Source organism: Budorcas taxicolor, chromosome 5 (assembly GCF_023091745.1).
Source record: "Budorcas taxicolor isolate Tak-1 chromosome 5, Takin1.1, whole genome shotgun sequence".
NCBI classification, from domain to species: Eukaryota; Metazoa; Chordata; class Mammalia; order Artiodactyla; family Bovidae; genus Budorcas; species Budorcas taxicolor.
Window position 1 is genome coordinate 74025228 of NC_068914.1, and position 24173 is coordinate 74049400.

At 41.0% G+C, this 24173-nt stretch overlaps 1 protein-coding gene across 1 annotated transcript in view; it reads right to left on the reverse strand.

The window, feature by feature from the left end:
• Positions 1-24173, reverse strand: part of DIP2B (disco interacting protein 2 homolog B) — a 226522-nt gene that overhangs the window by 15115 nt on the left and 187234 nt on the right. The window contains exons 20-29 of the mRNA XM_052640814.1: positions 22213-22293; positions 20039-20166; positions 18204-18318; positions 14845-15046; positions 9478-9587; positions 9259-9339; positions 5491-5614; positions 3987-4108; positions 2524-2635; positions 73-182 (exon numbers count right to left, since the gene is read on the reverse strand). Of these exons, the coding sequence (XP_052496774.1) occupies positions 73-182; positions 2524-2635; positions 3987-4108; positions 5491-5614; positions 9259-9339; positions 9478-9587; positions 14845-15046; positions 18204-18318; positions 20039-20166; positions 22213-22293 (1185 nt within the window). The remainder of the gene's footprint in view (positions 1-72; positions 183-2523; positions 2636-3986; positions 4109-5490; positions 5615-9258; positions 9340-9477; positions 9588-14844; positions 15047-18203; positions 18319-20038; positions 20167-22212; positions 22294-24173) is intronic.

Sequence of the window (24173 nt, forward strand, 5' to 3'; positions counted from 1 at the left end):
TCATCTCTATTTTTTGCAGACCTGGCATTTTACCAGCCTCCAGTGAGAGTAAATATATCCCGACTACTCTACCTTCACTCCTGTGAGCATGCCCGTTGTGGAGACACTAAAATCAAGATATGCCAGCATCTCAGGAGTGGGTGGTTTATAGAGCTGAGGTAACCGTTTCCTGGGTAAATCATCTGCAAAGAAAAAAGAAAACCCAATGTCAATCACACACGTTGACAACAAGGTCCTACTGTGAACAGGGACTATATTCAATATCCTGTGATAAACCATAATGGTAAAGAATACACACACACACACACACACACACACACACACACATACTGAGTCACTCTGCTGTAACAGCAGAAACTAAACACAACATTGTAAATCAACTACACTTCAAAAAAACCTGACATGCTGGAACTCAAAAATCATTGCTATTCAGTTGGTCTTCTGTGGCTTTGCTAGAACCACATTTAGCTTCTGAGATTTGCTAAGGCTTAGGGCTTCTAGTATTTAACCAACCAGCTCACGTACATCACTCCTGGAGTGATGGGCTGGGGTTGAGGGCACTAGACAATAAAAACAAGGAAACGACATCAGGCAGACGTATTTAGCGGAAGACTAGTGAGCGGTACTATAACATAGTAGCCGAAAACTGGCTAAAGAAGCAGGCAGCCAGTGTTCAAATTCCAGCTGTGCCACTCATCAAAAATGTCATCACCGTGGTGTTATTTAACCTCTGTTTCTGTTTACTCGTCTCTAAAGTGGTAATAAAACCTGCCCTCACTGAACTGTTAGAAAGTTAATTCACATAAAGCACTTTAAAACAACTCACGAAGCTTTACTTGTTGTTATGCTGGTTTCAAGTTCAAGTTTGTTATTTAGTTTAGTACAGAGTACAGTAATCACAGTCTGCTTTAAAAGCTGGATGGTTTTTCTCCAAGTTAACATGACAAATTTTAAGAAAGACAATTTAGAACTGGGAATTATTTCCCTTTGCTCTTCTATGACACCTCTCCTTTCTGTCCAAATCTGTATGTGGAATCCAAGGATGTCAAGGATGTCTCTGGCCCTAGCCATGCCTCCTTAATGGCTCCTTTGGCCTCCAATCAAGAAACGATTCTGACGCCTACTTTTCAATCTCTGTGCCACTCGGCACTCATCTCTGGCCAAACCAAGATTGTCTCTACCACCTTCCACCCAGCTCCATGCAGGGAAGAGCTGCTCCAGCACTGAAAGAAACCCTTCTGTTGTTTGTATCACAGCACACATTTCAGGTCTTCCTGAAACGTGATTGAGTCCAATAACCACCACAGCAGCTCATCTGCTTCGTTCACACCAGTGCAATCCACTTGTGCTGCATACTATATAAATGACTGCTTACAGTTCAGCATCTGGACAATAGCCACAAATAGATGTCAGCCCTGGGTTTACATCCATACTAATTGTTCTTGAGGTGGATGCTATGTAATACTTCCCTGAGAACTGGTAGGGAGGAAATTAACAGTTAAGCGACTGGGAAAGGAGCCAAACTGACCGGGTTTGAATTTCAGCCTATTGGTTCGCCAAAAAGTTCTTTCGGGTTTTTCTGTAACATCTTATGCAAAAACCCAAACGAACATTTTGGCCAACTCACTACCTATTTAGCTTCCCCGTGCCTCAGCCTTCTGATCTGTAAAATGAGGATACAACTGGCATCTACCTGACAGGGTTGGTATAGGAGGAAATGACATTCTACATGTTAGATGACTGCCACACCGTAAGGGCTAAATAAAGTTAGATGTTATTATGATGATTGTGTGCTGGTGCTTCACATGGTGTCATTTAATCTCTACAACAACATGAAGCAGCTATGAGTAACAAGAGGATGAGGATTTATACATGTCTGCTCGGCTCCAAAACCCGCACTCCCCTCTCCACTACCATCTCCAGCCACCCTAGAGTCCCACCGCCTTCTTTAGCATGAACACCATTTAAATTCACATACCTTATGGTTTTCAAAGTATTTTCATATTATGTTGCATTCGATATTCCCAATAAATATGTGAGTTATGCAAGGGTAGGTAGTATTTTAAGACAGGCTAATCTCAGCCAAGGTTATACAAAAATGAGGACTGAAGCTTGAACCAGAACGAGGCCTGCTGACTCCTAGCCCAGTGCTGTTCCAACTCTATCACATCTGGAAGTCAAAGGTAGGATCTTCTCAACGCTTTATGCAGCCCTGTATGTCTATGGTCACCTCTGGCATAAACACCTAACCACACTGTTGGATGATGCCAAAAGTATGGCAGGAAGACACGTTTTGTTTCCAGAGTTCGAGCACACTGTGATCTGCTTCTTTGGATCTGGTTGTTGCAGCATCCAGTGCTTTGGTAACTCAAGCTAAGTGCATATTAAGTTTTGCATCTGTCTTAGCAGGTGGAATGGGCTGCAGCGGAAGAGCTATGTTAACATCTTTGGCATGAGAATCTAGGAAATCGGGAAGCGAACATTCTTGCTCTCCTAACGACCCTGGAGAAATCTCCCTTTCACCTGTGTCAATGATAGTTGGCCAGGTTTTCACGTCCACGGCTGCTGCTGCCTCTCGGGACCTCAGTAACCTCATTAGGGTCTGCGTGGTGAGAATGCAGGCTGCTTTGCTGACCTAGAAGACAAATCGACAGAAATAAGCATGAGGAAGCTTAGCCCTGTGTAGCACTACAGGCACTGGTTGCAGATAAAAGCAACTCACACATCCAACTGGGACAGGGCAGTACCAGCCTTTCAAAGAACGCACACAGGACAATGGAAGTCAGTATTCCCCTTATATTTGTTCTGAAAATACACTGAATTAGAATGATGGACTTGTTCACAACACAATTTACTATTTACAACAGTGATTCTCAAATATTCCATGGTCATAATTTCAGTATGGACCCCAGATCTATTGATTTCATGAAGACCATAATAAAATAGAAACATGGATTTCTGTGGTCCTCAGGGAATGAGAGGTATCAGAGGATCATCTCTGAAGCAGGTAGTGTTTGCAGCAGTCCAGGGAGCGGTGAACTGCCCTGGACCTAGAAAACATATCCTGAACTTGGTGGACTCTGCGCGCTCACAGGAACCAAGCTCTCCCACACATCTGCACGTGGAAATGCAAAGTCACTGACTTCTCTTACTACTCAAGCCATGTTGGTGGAAGGAAACTCCCCTCCCTGCTGCCCCGGCCTACTTTGCACACTGTAATCAGAGCGTTCTGCTGAACTGAACTCTGTAGAAAAATCATCTGTGGTGAATGTGGCTTCTATACTGCAGGTTCCAGCTGCTGACAGAGCAGCAGTTCTTAGAGAAACAAATGTTACATCAATCGGAATTTTGTAATTTGCTTTTAAGTACATTAGGATATGATGCAATACAGATTTCTTTCACTGTCTTCAAGTCTCATTTCCTACAGAAATATCTATCACTTTCAGAGCAAGATCTGGACACCTTTTTAATAATATACCAAATGATTTTGTAAGACTAAACCCCTAAGAAGTGACCTTACATCAGGAGAATTCAGTTTGGCATCTAAAATTATCTTGGTTAGTATGTAGAAAAAATATTAGAATTTTTGTAAGAAGAAAGAAAAAAAAAACAAGTTTTATGGAGAATTACTAAATGGCCACTGCTGAGTTTTCCCAATCTGCTGGCATATTGAGTGCAGCACTTTCACAGCCTCATCTTTCAGGATTTGAAACAGCTCAACTGGAATTCCATCATGAAATGGCACCTTCACTTACTTCCTTAATGTTTATGATAAAAACATAATCCTGCATCTCATCAAAAACAGCTTTTCCATATTTCTTCACTAAAAATGCTGGTCACTGTGATCAGATAAGGAAAAGGAAGTACTTTTCAGGAGTTAGATCTGACTTCCTGACTAAACTAAACTGGAAAAGAGTAAGGATCCTTAGCTGTCTGACTTGGGGCTTTATGAGATGCGGACAAGGAAAGTTATACCAGGTACTTACGTCAACAATCATGCGGACAGTGGGCAACGTGGCTGTGAGGTTCTGAGCATGAGGGGGTCTGACAGTCACAGGTATGCACCCCGCATACAGACAGCCATAGAATGCAGCGATTAACTCTATGCCTGCAAGACACAGCTAATTAGCGGCCCGGTTTGTCACTGAGAGAGCAAGAGGCGGAGTTTCCAAACCTAGCTTACTAAATCGTGTGCCAGACAGGTTAACTAGACCAAAATTTAATGGAGACATTATCAGAATATTTATTTATTTTTAATAAAAAAAGTTTTTTTGGCTGTGTGGCATATGGGATCTTAGTTCCCTGATCAGGGATCAAACCCATGCCCCTTACCTTGAACTGTGGCATCTTAACCACTGGACCACCAGGGAAATTCCTAGAAATTTTTTAACTTAAGAAGAAACTGAAGGTAAAAGAAGGAAGCATATAAAACAACTTTTTAAAAAATATAGAGAAGCCAAGAATAAACAAATGAGAAAGGAAGTCAGAAGCAAAGAAAACACTTGAAAGATACCTGAAGAAGGTATTTTGACATCATTACTTGATATTATTTAGGAAAAAATAAGTGCAGAGATTAGGGCTGTTTCACTTGGGAAATAATGGGAAAGGAGAGATGAGGAGCATCTGAGCTTTCTTTCAACCTTAAGAAGGCCACTATGTTTTAAGAACAATCAGACCCCTGAGATGTCACTTCCCTGGTGGGTGCAGGTTTTAGAGAGGCAAAGCATCATTTGATACAAAGCCTCTGCAATATAAGGACTCGGAGGGCGGCCCCCTCGGGCAGTGCTCACGTCCATCACCGTGATTAACTGGTGGACAGAAAACAACTTCCCAGAACAAAGCTGTTCTTAACAGCTTCTAAGAAATCTTAGTATCGATATAAATAGAAGAGCAAGTAAGAATCACTGAGTACAATGAAGTAAATGGGATAAAAGGCACAGAAGCCTGGATGCATGAGAAGCTTAGGTGACAGCAGACCAAAGAAAGGGACAACTGAAACAGTCTGCCGAAAATTCTGAACACACCAGGCTGTCATCAAGTAATTGAGTCCCTCTTGCTGTGAAGACGTTGCTGAACTAGATTACAGAGTGTGCAAGATGAAAGCAGTAATAATCGAGGGACAGTAAGCACCAATTATAACGTGGAGAATGCTAAGTCAGAGTTCATGCACAGCATACTTTCGGAAACTGGGTGAACAGTTCCTGAGCACTCCTAGAAACAGTCTCTTCCGAGTGTTTCCAAAGGTCTAGAAATCACCATTCACTCAATCAGTATTTACCATACTGAGCTAGACAGTGGAAATACAAGAGTAAATACAACAGGCCCGGTCCCAGCCGGAACCCCCACACCACACAAGTCTGGAGGGAGGGGTTGTCTGCACGGCAGCAGCCTCCGTGCACAGCCCGTGTGGTCACGTACGGTGGCCCTGAGCTCCTGTCCTCTTAGGGTCAGCAATCTAGTAACACAGCTTGTCCAGTCTACTGAGCTTACCAGGTGGATAGAGCAGCACCACATTGTCTCCCGCGTTTAGATGCCCCTTGTCACCAAGAACGGCCGCAATCCTCTCTGCTCGCTTATGAAGCTGAAGGCAGCTGGCTGTGCACACTGTAGTCCCCTGGAACAGAAGACAGTATATGCAGGGTTGACACTCAGTAATGAAATACCACGGTAACAAATATGGCCAATTTGACATTACATGAAAAGGCGTGTCCCTTGCTAGATTATCTTCAGCAAGCCATCAAATTCAGTGAAACTTTCCCAAGCACCGAAAGACGTGTGTGGTCTTACTTTTTCTTTCTCAGTGTTTGAAAGTACTGAGGGACTAACAACATTAACTCAAACCAAACATATGCATTTACAGTCTTTCTTATGTAAGGCAGCTTTAAAACTATATAGCAATTTTTTTTTTTTTTTGTGAAGAAATAAAAGTAGAAGGAAAATAAAGAAAAGTAGGATGAAGGCAGGAATGAGGTCAGGACACTGGCTATGTGGTCAAATACATTTGCTATGAGAAAAACACAAGTCTGGCCCCATGTATTCTAACAGCAGAGACGGAAACGAAAACGGTAACAGTGAATCTGAGTCTGCTAGCTAACAATAAAGATCTTGAGAATAATTTCTCCTGCGGGTCTTCATAAATAATGCTTATTGTCAATTCAAGTTTTACTTAGCTGGGCTTCTGAACCCCTGTTCCTTCGTAAATGTAATACCCAAGTGGGAACGCGCAGAAGATCTGAATGTGCAGGTTAAGAACCAGCCTGACGTGAAAAAGACCACTGCCAGCAGCTCAAAAGCACCCCATGGACGCCCTCACCAGCCAGCTCCCTCCCTCCAAGTGCTGGGGCTCAGTCGCATGGTCATGTCTGACTCTTTGCGACCCCATGGACTGTAGCCCGCCAGGCTCCTCTATCCATGGGATTTTCCAGGCAAGAACACTGGAGTGGGTGGTCCTTTTCTTCTCCAGGGGGTCTACCAGACCCAGGGATCGAACCTGGGTCTCTTGCGTCACTTGCACTGGCAGGCAGATTCTTTACCACTGTGCCACCTGGGAAGCCCCTTTCCCTCCATCAGTTCAGTCGTGTCCAACTCTTTGCGACCCCATGGAAGGCAGCACGCCAGGCGTCCCTGCCCATCGCCAACTCCCAGAGCCTACTCAACCTCATGTCCATCGAGTCAGTAATGCCATTCATAGGGGACCACTATCGTGATGTTTTAACGTTAGTGGCTTTCTTTTTCTTTATATTTTTACGACCTATGAAGTATTTGATTTTCACAGAATTGTGCTGTACATATATATTTTGTGCTTTACTTCTTTCAACACTCTATTAAGTGTCATCTAGGCTGTGGCACCTAGGTGTAGCTCATCCGTTTTTGTTACTGCACAGCATTTAATTGTCAGAACATACCACAGTTTACTCATCCATTCTACTTCTGATGGACTATTCATTCTAATATACACTGGTGCACAAATACATGAGTTTTGGTCAGGTATTGGGTATGCCTACCTTACAATTCACCAGATAAAATCAAACTATTATTTATCTATACAGTGCCAATAGCACACCGTCTTAATTATTTAAAAACTTAATTAAAAAAAACTCATGATGAAAACAAGTTTACTGAGCTAGTTTTTTGAAAAATAACTTTTAAGTTTCATGAATATAAAACAGGAGGTGTTCAATATAGAAAATTTGGAAGATACAGATTAGTAAATATAAGCTGGAACCACTATTAACATTCTGGTTGAGTATTTTCCTGGTTTTTAAAAACTAAGTATATATTGTATATAAAATCACATGAAACATCAAAAAATATATATCATACTATATTATGCCAGAGGCTATACAGTGCTCTGGCTAAGAATGCGGGCCCTAAAGCCATTCTGGGTTCAAATGAAGGAGCTAAATTCCTAGTCCTAGCCCTGGGCCCTGCAAACTCAGGCAAGTGATTTTATATCTCTGTGCCTTTGTTCCCTTAATCTTAAAATGAACTATGAAATGGCAAGCATCTAGGACAGGGTCTTCAGTAAGCACTCCAGTATTCAAGTTTTACATTCTACTTTTCCTACTTCCACATTATGAGTATTTGCTGGGTCATCAACTATTCTTCTACAACATTGTTTTTAATGACTGCGTAGTATTTCATCATGTTTATATGCCATAATTTATTTAGTCAATTGTCTACTGTTGGACATTAAGAATATTCCTTTGGCTAAAATCAGGGTTAAATTCACAAGGCCATTTCTTACAATAGCCTTTTTTTTTTTTGGCATGGCTTGTGGGATCTCAGTTCCCCAATGAGGGACTGAACTCAGGTGCCCTGCAGTGAAAGCACAGAGTTCTAACCACTGGACCACCAGAGAATAATCACAATAGCCTGCTTTTTGGTCCATGGCACAGCACCAAACTAAACTTCTTTAAGAAGCATTTTCCTGGCATAAGGGAACATTGTTGTATGGTTCCTAAGCTTTCTGGTGGCTTGGGCTAATCCAAGGTAAAATGTTAAAATACACAGAAGAATAAATGGACTTCATGTCCTTTAGTTATCCATAGATATTATTTCTCTAACCAAAAAGCAAATTTAAACTTAACTTCATCAACAAATATATCTGGAGTATGATTTTTATTGGGCTGTAACTTTAACTGTAGCCAAGCCCGGGAGTGGCCTGGGCAACAAGCTAGACTGACATCATCTTAGTGAAACGGAAGCACTCTAATCAATTCATGGGCTTAAAGAGGAGCCCACTTTATGCAGAGATGAAACAAGGAAGTCCCAAAGTTTCTACCACAGAGCAATGGTTCTTACGATTTTAACTGACTCTTCTTTAAGATGCACAACATATTCCTCTCAAGTTCTACCACTATGTAAACTCTTAATGGTGTGTGTGTGTGTGTGTGTGTGTGTGTGTGTGTGTGCGTGTGTGTGTGCACGCACGCACGCGTATGTATCAGAATCCAAGGGGCTGGGGCAGAAGGGGGCAATCTGGGTAAGTCCCCTAAGAGATGCCAATAGATCCTCCAGTCTTCTGCCTGTTGGTGAGAAATAGTGTTCTATGCAAAGGTCACAGTACTTTTAGCTCCTGACTCAGCCACTAAAGAGGCTTCCCTGTGGCTCAAACGGTAAAGAATGTGCCTGCAATGCAGGAGACCTAGACTTGATCCCTGGAGCAGGAAGATCCCAAGGAGAAGGGAATTTTTCAGCCATTAAAACCCACAAATCTCAACAGACTCCCATAAGATGTAGAACGTAAAAAATATAATATTCTGGTGATCCATCCATTAGAAAGCAGTCGTTAAATATATTCTTGAATAATTTTCAATTGGCTTTTTAGGTTAGAAAAAAATCAATTAAGTATGTGCTAAAAATTACTCTGGTTTTTAAAATGCTGACCTAAGGTCATTTTATTTCTGGTGGAAATCAAAGAACGAAAAGTCAAACTGAGTAAAAATTACACTGACACAATGCATTCTGCACGTGTGTACATCTTGCAATTACATGGTTGTCCCTACTGTTCCTATCTAAATAAAGATGATTTGATTGTGATAAAAAAGAGACAGTATTGAATGACACTTCAGGAGATCTCATTTCAGCCTTGAAATAACTGCACGATGTATCCTCATGTATCAAAACAAGGAGAAAGCAATAACCCTCCCCTCAGAGTTGGCAACTGAAATTTTCTGATGAAAGAAAGAGATCAAGAGTGCCTAAGACACTCTCACAATAGCCAGCTGATTAGATATGCAACTGAATGTTTAATACCTTGGCATTTAACAACATGAAGAGGACATGGTCAGGAGTTGTCTGGGCTCGCCACTGTAAAATCTCCGCCAGAAACTGGTGCTGAAATCATAGGGCAGAAAAAAAGAATCAGGGTCAGCAACTTTTAAAAAGCTGGACAATGCATCTCCCAACTGTTATCTGAAGCCTAGGTTCTGTCCTTGACTTGTCTATAAAAGTCAACATTTTTGGAACACTTACCTTCCTCACTAAATCATTCTCTTCAATTTGCCCAAGATCCCTTCCTGCAGCTTGTGCTATGCGTTTTCCTGCAACCAGATTCCCAACCATCACAGAAGCAGGGCCTACACCTGCAAGTTAAGAGCAAAAATCAAACCTCAGGAGATGAGAATTCAAGCAATGTAGCACCTTCCCCCAACAAGCATTTCCAGACTGACCAAAGCTGATTCAAATGTTCATTCAACCACACTGACTGAGCACCCTTCTAGGCACTGGGATACAGGAGCAAACAAGACCACTTGTATTCTAGTGGGAAAGGCAACCAATACATGCATACACAAATAAATAACGTCAGGTGGCAGAAGTGCCAGAAAACAGGACTACGGGAGAGACGGACGGGGTTAGCGGGGGCGGAGGGAGGGACTGAGTACAGAGCAGAGTTTTCACTTTCAGGAGGTGATGGTTGGTTGCATTGGTTCCTATTGATAAATAGTTTTTATTTGCTGCAATCACAGATAAAACCCTAACAAGCAGGCTTAACAGTAATGAATATCTCTGTTCTGAAAAGAAGTCTGCCATCTATGAGGACTGAGAGTAAGTTCATCAGGAATATCAGAAGGGCTTTAAGTGAGTAAACAAATCCACATTGTGGGACACTGCACAGGACAATTGGTCTGGATTCTTCAAAAATATTTGTGTCTTGAAGACAAAAGAGGTTTGGGAGCTTTTAAGTTAAAGGACATGAAAGCCTGTGACCCTGACTGGATACTGAGTTAAAAAAAAAAAAATCAGCTATATAAACAAGGGGAGATAAATGAATATCAGCTGTATATTACTAAATGATAGCATTAAATTAATGCTAAGTTTCTTAACAGGATAATGGCATTGTGGCTGATTAGGAAAATTCTAGAAGAATGTTTCTGTTCTCTAGAGCAGAGGTCCCCAACCTCCGGAATCTAATGCCTGATAATCTGAGGTGCAGCTGATGAAAATAATAATAGAAATAAAGTGCACAATAAATGTAATGCACCTGAATCATCCCGAAACCATCCCCTCGCCACCCCTGTCTGTGGATAAATCGTCTTCCATGAAACATTGTCTTCCCTGGTGCCAAAAAGGTTGGGGACTGCTGCTCTAGAGATAACACAGTTGAAATATGTGGGGGTGAAGTGTCATGATGTCAGAAATTTACTTTCAAAGAGTTCAGTCTAAGAAAAATAACAATTACTGAATTTAGGGGAATGTATATGAGTGTTCATTACAGTATTCTTTTAACTTTCCCATAGGCTTGACACTTGGGAGAAAAAAGTAAAAACTCCCTTTCTCAAGAGGAAAAAGAGAAAACTGACCCTTTCTCAATAACGCTAAGGCACTGTATGCCTTTCTTGATGGTCACTTAAGGACTAAGATTCTAATGTGTCAAACTAAGAAGATGGCTAAAACTTAACAAAACTTATTGCCAGCTGAGTTTTGAATAATGCTGATTGTATGCTTGGATTCATATTAAATAATGTTTACTGCCAAAATATGTTGATTATGAATGCATTGAAACAGCTGGGACAAAAACTACTTAAATCATAGAAACTTTAAATCATAAAAACTTTAAAATATTTGGGGAAGTTGGGTAGAGAGAATAAGGGAATTCTTTCACTGTTTGGCAACTTTAAGTGAAATTATTCCAAAATGAAAAGGTAAAGAAAATTTTTAAACTTGAAGAAAAAAAGAAGAAAACCATTACAGCTTAAAGGTTAAAGTACTCTCAATACTCTGCTGAACAGTTTTCATCTAGAAAGCATCTGTCCACTGAGATTTTAAGTATAATATGCAAAACTCTTTCCCAAGAGACTGCTTAATAAGTTACAGATATATCCTGCTGAAGATAGCCTTTCTATATAGGTAGGACTCAGAATGTATATGACTGTGTAAGCTGTCCAATCCTGGACTCACACTGTAAAGTTAATAAAGGCATGACATTTTTTAAAAGTGAATTTTTCAGAGTAATTTAAAATGACAAAAATAATTCAGCAGTAAATTCTTGAGGTCCTTCTGTGAACATTTCTTGAGTCCATGTACTCATAACATGCCTTCTTATTCTCCCTGCAAAATTCTGTAAATTTTCAGTGGCAAAGACTGCTGGTCATCAACGCCAATTCTATTCTCCTCTCTGCCTCAAAAACAGAACACCCAGGGACTTCCCTGGTGGTCCAGTGGCTAAGACTCTGGCTCCCAATGCAGGGGGCCCATGTTCAATCCCTGGTCAGGGAACTAGACGCCATATGCTACAGCTAAGAGTTTTCATGCTGCAGCTAAAAAAAGATCCTGCATACTGCAATCAAGGTCCAAGATCCTGTGTGCCACAACTAAGACCCAGTACAACTAAATAAAGAAAAACAAACGAAGAACACAACCCCTGGCTTTTTGTTTTGGGGCTTTTTGGCTGCACTGTGCAGCTTGCGGGATCTTAGCTTTTTGCTCAGGGACTGAACCCGGGTCTCAGCAGTGAAAGCAAGGAGTCCTAACCGCTGGACCACCGGGAATTCCCCCCATAACCCCTAGTTTTTGGATGGGCAAACGCCTGAAATAAAGACTGCATTCTTTTTCTGGCTGCGCCATGCAGCATGCAGGATCTTAGTTTTCTAACCAGAGATCGCACCTGTGCCCCCTGCAAAGGAAACATGGAAGGACTATGTTCTTTAGTGTGGGGGGATAATATGTAAGGGTAAGCAATAAGTGCAATTTCTGGAAGATGAAGGGTATTCCCTTCTTTGTCTTTTCCTCCCACCTGCTAGCTGGGACGCAGAACTGATGGCTGGAGGTTAGGAGCTTAAATGAACCCTGAGGCAGTAATGCTAAGGCTGGCTGGAGAAGATTGTTTTGTTTTCTGGTAAGTCTTCCTTGCCGTGATTAGATGAGCAGAGTATACACCCCTCTGTTCCATGGTCTGACTTGTTTTGGACAATAAAATGTTAGGAAACAAGAAGCAAACAGAAGCTCTAAGTATGCTTGCATGGTCTGGCTTGGCTCCTCGCTTCTGCCATCTGCCTTGAGGAAAATACGGCCCAGCTAGCTGCTGGTTGCCTGATGAGGAGACACATGGAACGGTTCTGAACCCAACTTACAGTCTGGAGCCAAGCCAAGGCCAGCTGAGCCCAGTCGGGGTCAGCAGATCCACATTCCTTGAGTGAAAACTAAATGGTTCCTACTTTAAACCACTGCGTTTTAGGGTTACTGGACTTCCCTGGTGGCTCAGATGGTAAAGCGTCTGTCTATGATGTGGGAGACCCAGGTTCGATCCCTGGGTTGGGAAGATCCCTTGGAGAAGGAAATGACAATCCACTCCAGTGCTATTGCCTGGGAAATCCCATGGACAGAGGAGCCTGGTAGGCTACAGTCCATGGGGTCGCAAACAGTCGGACACAACTGAGCGACTGCACGTTCACGTCATGCAGTGTATCTATGACTGCAGTTAACTGAGACCAGCGCCAGCACAGCAAGACGGGAAGCTGGATCCACAGTGACTGGGGACCTCCCATCCTAGCCCTGGCCTGGCTACCTCTGGATTTCTTTCACCTGAGAAAGACATAAATGTTTCTCTTGTTTAAGCAGCTGTTATGCTCTTCTGAAATCTGCAGCCAAAACCAGTCCTAACACTCCTTGTTCTTTATACAATAGCTTAACAGAAATTTCAATGAAATTTCTGTCACTGGGCTGCCTTAACACCGTTTCAATCTTCTTCTTCCCCTCCTTTCCTTACTTCACCCCCACCCATCTCCACACTCCTGTATTCTTCTTAAAACTCCAACGTCTCACGCCATCCCCACATCATGTCTGCTCCATGTATGTCTCAATTTTCAGGCCGCTTTGGTCTGACACATACGTGTTCCATTAAGATCTTAGCAGATCATCATGACAGCAAAAACACAGAATCCAAACATAACACCTTCATCAGACAGGTGGACGCTATGCCGATGAGGGCTTATGAATAAACCTTTTATTTAGGTCTCATCATTTAGTAAAATTAGATGAAATCTGGCTAGCAAAAGCAATGTTTTAAACATCTATTAATATTATATCTCTGAGTTGCAAAAACTTTGTTAAAAGAATTCTAGATTAAATGCTATTTAAAATGGGATTTCGCTCAAACGACAAATGAATGTAGGACTTCAGGATAACAGAATGTATGATGGAGAAGGACTTCTGTCTTCCCTATCTATCACTTAGGCAGGAAATATGAAAATACATCTTTTTATGTATTTCTTGACTAGTAATGTGCAGATCTCTTGATTCTAACTGCTCCTTTAGAATATTAATTTCCATAAAATCTTATTTCCACTAGCAGAAACTAATAAATACTATACATACTTTAGCTCTATGCACACTTTTACTAAGGTAAGGTTACTTGGTGAGCCGACAATAACTTCTAGATAACCAACTGTGATAGGATCTTCAACGGCCAGACTACTGAAGTAATAACTACTAATATCCTAATAAAAATATTCTAGAGAGTCAGAAACTCACCTTATACTTTATTATTGTACATCATATTTACTTTTCAGCAAAAGTAGTCTTAATGGAAATATAATTAAATTTCATACTTCCCTTTGTCTTCCTAATCCTCCACTTTTACGTCCTCTTCTCAACACATCTGTACACATGCTGATGTACACAGTGTGTTTCTATATGTGTGTGTAAGTGTGTATACAAGTGTGTGTGGTAGCAGTGGGAACTGTCAAGACCAGATTTTGGCTCTCATGTGTTTCCAGGCATACAAGAAACTAGAAGCTCTTGTTAACTTCTCATTTAAAATGAAAAAGCATCAATAAAACTTTCTGGCTTCATGTTGGATTAAATAGATATTTTAACATGACTGACCATCCATCAATTACTCCTGCCTTTAGTCTCCTTCTCAGTTAGCCCCATAACCTAGGTCTAACCTGCTATATGACTTTTGGCATAATTCGCAACTTCTCTGAACTTTACTTTCCATAGCTGAGGACAAAGCTTTAGGATCATTATAACATGTAAAAGTTAGCTAGTATTTAGCTTTTAGTAAGCACTCAATAAATACAAGCTGTCTTATTATCAGAAGCTTGCTTGACAGGACTTGCTTTGTTCTGCCTCCACCGGTGGGAGTCTGATCACCTCGATCCCATGCCTTACATCATGGAAAATGGCGGCACTCTAGTGAGAATTACTCAGAAGGCTGAGCCAACAGTAAACCTGGACAAGCCAGTTTACAAAAATCTCAATCCTCCATGCTGGTACTATTCTCATGTTACTTACTGATCTTTTTAAAGTTTAACTCTAGAGAAAAAAATCACAGCGAAAGAATTCAGCTTCTTGAAGTTACAATTTTCACGTCATATGTCTTCAAAGTCAGCGTATTACCTGGTTGCTTTTGCCGGGGTTTTGGCAAATTGGTCACGCACGTATGTGGGCACATGAGGATATTGCAAGGATGTAGCGATCCCTCCAGAAAGAGCTGTTTCGTCTGAGATATGTGGATCCCTCCCAGCGGAGTTTTGGGCAGTGTATTGGCAGGCACCAGAGCAAGACAATAAACCCCCACTTGATGAATGCTATCGATTGCCTAGAAAAATATGAAGAAAAATATTCAGTTAGGTTAATTTTATAACATTTGGCATCCTCCTAACATAATCCATTATTCTACTCAAGGGTTTTTCTTTTTCTCTTGATTCTAGGTCTAGAATCTGATAGATTATTAGGATCCCATACATCTAAAGGTACCTAATCCTTCCAGTGATGGCAGTGGAGTGAAATACAATCTAAATGGACAGAGGTGGTTACTGATTTCCAAGCCTCAGTGTGTTCTCTCTTGAGTGATAATGTCTAAAACCTACAAATTTGTTTAGGTTCTTTTAATATTTTAGATGTCCAACATAGCTCATTAAATACAGGTGAAGTATTTCTAGTATGACCACAACAGAACCTCTGTAAGCAAGCCCTTGCTTAAATGGTTCACCAGGTTAGTAGGCATCCCATTTGCAAAACGTCTAGGGGAGGCCACTGCACGCTGAGTCCTGGAGGCCACCTGCTCCCAGGGTGTGGGGCGCACCCCTGCTCCAACCACCCAGCTGTGCACTCACTGAGCGTCAGCTGTGCCTGCTTCTATACCTTCCACACCTGCTGTTCCTGGTACTGTTGTTTATACAATTTAATTAACTACCATATCAAATGATAAAACATGAATGCAAAACAATACGAACGGCTATGCTTTTAAAGACTTCTTAGAGGTGAGCTCCTAACAAACTACTGTTGATATTCATAGGAATGGGCAAGTTCATTCTAAAAGCCAAGTATTATGTATTCTAGTTTCTTTTCAAATACTCATGTTCTAGTCTTAACTTGAAATGAAACCAGAAACTAAAGACAATGCATTTGGATGTAGTTTATGGAAGTAAGCTGACCTGGAACTCAAACTGGTGTACTCAGAGGCACAGGCCTCTGCACTGAATGAAAGCACACTTGTATATTTTGTGTTCAAATTTAACAGTTGAAGAATTTCTTATTGTTACAGTTTTCTGCTTCAGTCGCCTTTGAAAGCTAACTGCTCAACTATCAATACCAGTTCCAAACATACCAGGTGAGAGGGTTCTTTTTTTAGCATCACCATGCAGCATGTAGGATATTAATCCCCAGAACAGGGACCAAACCTGCCCCCACCCCTGAACCCCACCCCCCACAGTGGAAGCATAGTGTCTTAACCACTGAAGCACCAGGGAAGTCCTGAGAGGATTCTTTTGTATTACCCACAAGTCTTAATGAAGAGGAGACCCAGCCTGAGAAGAAGAATCGACCAAGAGCCATAAAAGATGGATTAAGCTCTTTTATTAAAAGGCTTAAGACGGCAAAGGAATAAACTTGAATTGCATATTCCTCAGACTATCCCACTAACCAACAGCAATAACTAGGAAATGGGAAGTCTGCAAGAGTTCCTAAGTCTCTGGTATCTTAGAATACGAAAATGTATCATGTGTGGCCTGGATTTTCCACGGAAAATATACCACCTGGGGACTTCCCTCGTGGTCCAGTGGTTGGGACTCAGGTTTCATGGCAGGGAGTATGAGATCAATCCCTGGTTAGGGAACTAAGATCCCACAAGCTGCATGGCCAAGAAAACAAAAACAAAAAAAATACACCACCTGGTAAGTCATTTACTGACCACCGTCCTTATAAGGGGCTGAGTTAATTTATATCATACACAGACCTGGAATTTAAACAACCTCTGGGCTCTAACCTACAGAACATATGGTATTCCAACTATTCTTCTATGGATCCAAGAGCCCCAAGCTGAGAAGTTACAAATAAGATAATGACCTCTTATTTCACACCCTAATCAAACCCAAAATGACTTTAACAAAAACTTGGATTAGTGAGATAGCACTGCATCTAATTCTTACAGTTGCTTTCTAGGGGAAAATAACAACCTGGGGAATTTGCTTCCTATCACAGGAAAAATGCATAATTCACCACAAGAGTCTACCACTATTCCCCAAAATTCCTTCTGAATGAAACAAGCAGTGTGTTTGAAAATATGAACAGTATGAAAAAAATTCTCTTAGCAAGTCTGATTTTTAATCATCTTTCAGAGACCACCCAGTCCTACTTTCTTCCCCACTTTTTTCTATCTAGTCTATCTTCAGTAGATCCTCTTTCCTTTCTCTGATTTTCCACTACAAACAGCCTATGCTCTGCCAGCTGACAATTCAGAATCTCAGATCCTGCAGACAGATGAATCTTACAAGGCATCTAGTGCTATCACTCATCTCATGCTCACCTCTTTTCCACAGCTTTACTACTAGGTGGCAGTAAATAAATCCAAATGACCCAAGCAGACAAGTTATAGACACTGGGGACAACCCCAACACATATAAATTGCATGAGAAGGACAGTCCATGCTTCCTCTGGACCATCCATTCATCCACCAAATATTCTCTAAATTCTCTACTAGAGATTTTGCTTATGATGATTCTTTTTATGTTAACGATAATCACCATCATCTTTTACTGAATGCAGGCACTAAATATTTCATTATCTAATTACCATATCCATTAACCTTCCAATAGCTCTGAAATACAGATAATTTTGTCCCCACTTTACAGATTAGGAAAGGAACTCAAGTGAGGTGAAGCATATGGTCTAAAGGCATTTATATGGTAGGGAGTAAAGCTGGGATTCAAAGTATGATTCTAAACGAACACCAGGCTCTCTGCATCATTCTAGCCTGATCCCCTAGAAATACATCTTTCCTATTGAGCCCAAATCTTCCTCCTTCCCTAGTGGTTTATTTCACCTAGATCTCTAACTCCACAGTAAAGCTCCTTCAAAGTAAGAACAGCAGCTCATATCAGGCACCACTTGAAGCAAGTAGGAAGACTGTGGCTGCTGGCATGGGAACTAATTATGTCAAGCATGTGTTCCACATTTGGACAGTTAAAATGTTTGTGGGTAGAAAACACTCAGGCACAAAAGAGCGAAAGAACTTGCTGAGGCAAGTCAAATTCAATTGTTTTTGGCAACCTGAGGAGAAAAATATTTTGTGGTCCATAAGGAGGCATGCTACTAATGATCTGATTTTGCTAACATTACCCAGAATATCTGAGTAGTTACTGGCAGGGAAAGAAGGCAGCAGCGTAACTGGTCCACTGAAGAAAATGCTTCAGCAGTGGCTGCTGTCGCCTTTGACAGCAAAGCCAACCATCCCGACAGAGACCCTGCTTGCTTACCTGTAGCACACGGCTCATCCACTGGAAACTATCTTCCTCAGAAGCGTCGGGTCTTTGTTCTGCAACCACCACGATGCGCTCATCATAAAATACAGACACAGAAAACACAGCAATTCTAAGAGAGACAGATCAAACACATCAGGACTCCCTTCACAATCAGTCCTATTTGCTTTGCTCAATTGGAAATACAGAGAGGAGACATGCCCATTGCACTGCCCAGGAATGAGTACTTTCGAAAAGAAAACGTCACAATCATTACCATTGAAACGAGGACGCAAAAAACATGTACTCAGCACCACTGTCGTGAATGTTGGGACGGAGCAATAAAAAAGACAAAGTCCCTGTCTTCGTGGAGCTTGCGTGTTGGAGACAGAACAAACAAATAAATATGAAATAATGTCATGTCGTGCTATACACTGGGGGACCGAGGCAGGGCGCGGGTGGAGCAGTGTGTGGAGGTGGGCAGCGCCTCCCTGAGGGGCGGACATTGGAGCAGAGACCTGAATGAGGTGAGGACGCGAGCCACGCCGAGATCTGGAGGAAGAGGTTTCCGGGCAGAAGGAACGGAAAGCGAAAAGGTTCTGAGGTAGGAACGAGCTTGGCAGGTTTGAGGAACAGCAAGAAGGCCAGTGTGCCTGGAGCAGGGTGGTGAAGCAGAGAGTGGTGGGGAGAGGTCAGACCTGCCCGGACGGCCACAGGGGGCCTGGCGGGCCAGGGGAGGGGTGCTCTGAGTGAGGTCTCCGCTCAAACGTCCCCCTGCTAGTGAAGCATCCCGGGCCACCACCTTCCCCCCATATAACCAGCAGGAACCCCCACCCCATGTGTCATTTTTGTCCCCATCACCAGCTCACGTGGTCGTGATATCTGTTTCCCTATGTGGTTACCTTAACCTGCTCTTCCCCCAGTGAGAACGTGAGCTTGCCGAGGGCAGACATGGTCTGTGTTGTTCACGCCACACCCCGAGCACCTAAGCGGCACGCAGCTGGCAGCCAACACACGCTTGTTGAATGAATGTGTGAAATAATGGGAAGGCAGAAGGCTGAGGACGCTGGCGTGCCTGACCACCTCCCTTCCTTCCTTCCTTTCACCCACACGTATTTAATGAACACTGACTGCGTGCGCTGAGTGCTGAGTGCTGGTGATGTGACCGTGACCAAAGACAGAATCTCACAGGAAGCTACTCCGTTACAAAAAACTACATGTTTCAGGAACTGGTTCTCTACTCATTTGATCAGTTTTTCTTACTCCTTCAAAACCTAAGGGACATCAAGACTGCTTTAGACATAGATCCATGACTGAAAACTACTGCATAGGATATCAATTACTCAAATATCTTTTCTTACGTTATTATTTAATCAAAGAAAAAAGGCTATCTAATTGACCTCATCCATGGAATTTGAAACTAGCACTTATGTACCATGTAAATCTCTACATTAAAATGGTGTAAGAATTTGGAGTCAAGTAAGAGAATAAACACTTAGATGTAAAACTCCTACAGTATAGCACCTATCTCAATTAGACTGGATGGGGTGACTTCTGTATTGAAGGAATGTAGGAAGTTCAATGTTTCAGAATTCTCCTCTGTCCTCATGACTCAACAAACAGTAATAATCAAATACTGAAAACAAAATAAAAAACTAGAATATGGTTGGTTATCTCATTCCTCTCAATTACAGCCAAAGAACCAGACATTCTAAGATAAATAATGAAAGCCTGGTTTCTATTACACTTATTAAAAAACAATCTAATCTAGAGGATTTACAGAACATAACTCACACTATAGAGATTTTTAGATTTCACCAGCAGTGCTAACATCTGAACCTTGTACTACTCACCTTCCTCTATAAACAGTCTTTATTGACTCAACAGCCAGTCCAGTAGCAACAATGTCATCAGCATTGTGTCTTCGACCACTAACCATGAGTAACCCATCCATTTTCCCAACCACGAACACCAAGCTGCCCTGAAACGTAACAGAGATTTACAAAATTTAAATAGTGAAACAGACATTTTACTCCCTACCTTGAAATAAAATACCACATTTTATAGAATCTAAGAAAGTGTTTGATATCTCAGAATCAGCGGCATCTTTTAATTAATGGGGTCTTCACAGTACATAAGATAACAATCCATTCATATTCTTTCTCAGGGAGGAATTTTACTTTACTTTTGGCCACACAGAGCGGCATGTGGAATCTTAGTTCCTTGACCGAGGATCAAACCCATGCCCCTTGCAGCGGAAGTGCAGAGCCTTAACCACTAGACCACTAGGAATTCTTAAAGATAGAAACTAGGGTGCCAAATGAGCACAGTTCACTTCTCCAGTCAGGGATTATGTTATTAGTTCATCATCTTGTACTTATTCGTGGAATCGATGCAGAGGAGAAAATTGTTAAGCCACTTAACACTGGAATTAGGAAGAGAGTAAAAGAGTTTTAATGGGAGAATGAATGTCTCGATTTATAAGGGTAATGTTTCCATCTGGTAAGATTAGAAATGTTAATAAAGAAGGTCTAAGGAATTGTAAGAGCCTCTCCTTTCCAATAAAATAACTGAGCTGCAGGAAGACTGCTGTCAGTGTCCTAAAAGCATCATTTGTATAAATAATTATATTATTTATGATTTCATATTTTTATCAATAATTTTCCCAGACACATTTGCAATAAACTAACTTTTCTCATTCGTTACAGAATTCCTAAATTTTTGGACCATTTACATATACTGAATTATCTAATAATCATCTCCACTTGAATGTCACTCATTGATTCAGTAAGTACAATGTAGTGCCACACACTGATGAGGCTCTGTAAGACATAATCTCTAGTCTCAAGAAGCTACTGGTCCATCCTTCTGTCATCCCAGAAGACAAAAGAGAATCAGCCATTGCCAGCACAAGCTGAAAGTGGACGTAAATAAAGAGAGGAAGACAGTCACTGCCAGTCCCCCAACATCTGTTTCTCCATTTCTTTCACAGCAACAGGATTTCTAGCTGGGCATGGCTGACCTCAATAAAGACTGCATTTCAGCCTCCTTTGCAGCTAGGTTTGGCCAGGTGACTAGTTCAGAACAATGAGATATAAGAAGTGTTGCTCAGCAGCTTCAGGGACTCTGTCTTAAGAGACAGCAGGACCGTCCTGTTTTATGGAATGCAGATGTGATGGCTGGAGCTCCATCTTAGACCTCAGTAGTGGAACAGAAGCTAAAAGGAGCTCAGTTTTTGAGAATTTCTTGGGGCTAAGTGAATAAGTCAAGAGAGTAGGTGTAGATGTCTCTTTCTGGGAGTGATTCTCTTAGAGATATGCCCTCACCCTCACCATCCACCTATTAACGATGGGGAGGAAATAAAATAAAATTAGATCTTTTCTCATACAACTTGAACTGTTACAATGAGAAAAAGAGCGTATGAAGGTAATTAAGAGGTGGGGGAAATATGCTGGCTCAAAATAAAATCCGAGCTCTCCATCACTCTATATAGCGCCCTCCATGCTCTGGCTTCTGCCTCTCTTGCCAGCTCATGGAGCTAACAGTGCACTCCTGGAGAACAGGCTTTGTATCCCAATTGTCTCTGTAAACCTAGGACCTGTAAATTCTATCTGCTGAAAAACAAATTATTTTCTTTCAAAGAATTTTCTGTTACACCTGAGGCAGTACTGATAATCGGTATGAAAATGATTTGTACAATATTACGGTTTCCATTTGCTGTTGAAGGGAACTTTTTCAGCACTCTTCTAACTTACTTAAATATATTAATCAAATCAAAGCAATGTAGCAAGAATAAGTGAAAAGAGTTTTCAAAGTAAAAAATAATGTCTTGGTTTGAAGGAATAAAATGAATTTGGGTAATGGAAGCAATAAACATTACTCATTTTATGACACTTTTTCAGAAACTGCTCTAAATATAAGTTAAGCAACCCTGGAATACTCTTGGACTAATTAGAATTTGTTCTATGAACTGAAGTACATATATTTGGATCAGGTGCACCAAAACAAACATGAAAGCATCACTTACTGGCCCCACAAACCCCAACAATCCCGACCGGATGAACGGTACATCTCCAACAGGAGAGCCGGCAGAATTCACTGGAATCACCTAAAAGGCAGAAGAAAGTGAAAAAAAAGAAGCATTTAATTTTTTTAATGTGTTTTAAAAACTTTTAAACAGTGATACATGCTTGTTGAAAACTAAAATTATATACATAGTGAACCCAAGAATCGCACCCCCTTAAGAGATAACATTTATAATTTGTTGTTTATCTCTCTAGATGACTTTTTAAGATTCATAGATCAATAAACTGAGATTTTTTTAAAGGGATCATAATGTACACTGTTTTGTAACTTGCTTTTTTCATGTATTATGTGTGTTTCACATAGTGTATATATTCTGGATTCCTTTTCAAGTTGGTAACAGTCAATCTATCTCCCTTTGTACAAGAATTCTATAATATACCATCACCATGGTGATGACATAACATAGCGTGTGGGGTCAGATAAAAATTCAATGTCTGGCTTTGCCGTTTACTAGTACTGTGGGTCTTGAGGAGGTTCCTACATTTCTCTAAACCTCAGTTCCTTTGTCTATAAAATGGAACTCCCAATGCCTCTCACAGCCTTAGGGTGAAGATCAAGGGAAAGTAAACAGATTAGCAGACATAAGCACAGCGCCTGGCCCAGAGTCTGTACCCAAGAAAGCATCAGAATTAGGACTATTAGAATGTAACCAGTCTTTCTGGCCAGGTAGGTCACTCTAACTTTTCACTATTGCTGATAGTGCTTTATTGAATACTGCTGTACATATTTCTGTGCATCAGTCTCTTCAATTTTAACAGGCTGTCCTACAAAACTATTATAGCAATTTACACTCTACCAATATCATATTAGAATGCTTTCCCTATACTTTGGCTAATATATGTTAACAATTTTTCCAAACTTTGCCAATCTGGTAGGCAGAAAAAAAAAAAAATCCCACTGTCACTTTAACTGCATTTCTTTATTACTGACACAGATGAATTTCCTTTCCTTTGCTTATCAGGCATCTGTACTTCCATAGTGAATAGCCTCGTCAAGTCTCCTGTCTACTTTTTCTATTTGACTGGATTTTTCCCTTTAATTTTTAAGATTTCTTTCTTTTATATAGGGAATAACTATAACAAGACCTAACATTTATTAAATGCTTATCGTGTGCCAGGCACAAGTGTAAATACTTTAGAAATAATCAAGAAAACCCTGTGAGACAGAATATTTCCATTTTGCAGATGAGAAAGTGAGGCACGGAGAGTTTCAACTGCCTCATATCAATTAGTAAGTGATGACAATGGAAAATTCTTTGTATTCATATGTGTTACAAAGTTTTTCTCACCAAAGCTTTTTTTCCCTTGGACACACCACGTAGCTTGTGAGATCTTAGTTCTCTGACTAGGAGTTGAAGCCGGCTCTCCACAGTGAAAGGGAGGTGTCCTAACCACTGAACCAGCAGGGAATTTCCTACCAGTAGTTTATTTTTAAAACTCACTTTTATCTTCTAACCAGCCATTGTTAGATCTTTTTCTAGTGAAGTATTAACCACAATGGAAAATTCTCGTAGGGTTTAAATGTAAAAATCCAGTAAGAAAAATATTAGAAAAATTTTAATCTGCAAAATCAATGCAATAGTTTTCTTCTTTTTTGGTTCAGATTTTTATTCCACTTCACTGTATTTAAATTCCTACTGCAGATTTCAAAATTTCTTCATCACATGATTGTGTGGATCACAATAAACTGTGGAAAATTCTGAAAGAGATGGGAATACCAGACCACCTGACCTGCCTCTTGAGAAACCTATATGCAGGTCAGGAAGCAACAATTAAAACTGGACATGGAACAACAGACTGGTTCCAAATAGGAAAAAGAATACATCAAGGCTGTATATTGTCACCCTGCTTATTTAACTTCTATGCAGAGTGCATCATGAGAAACGCTGGGCTGGAAGAAGCA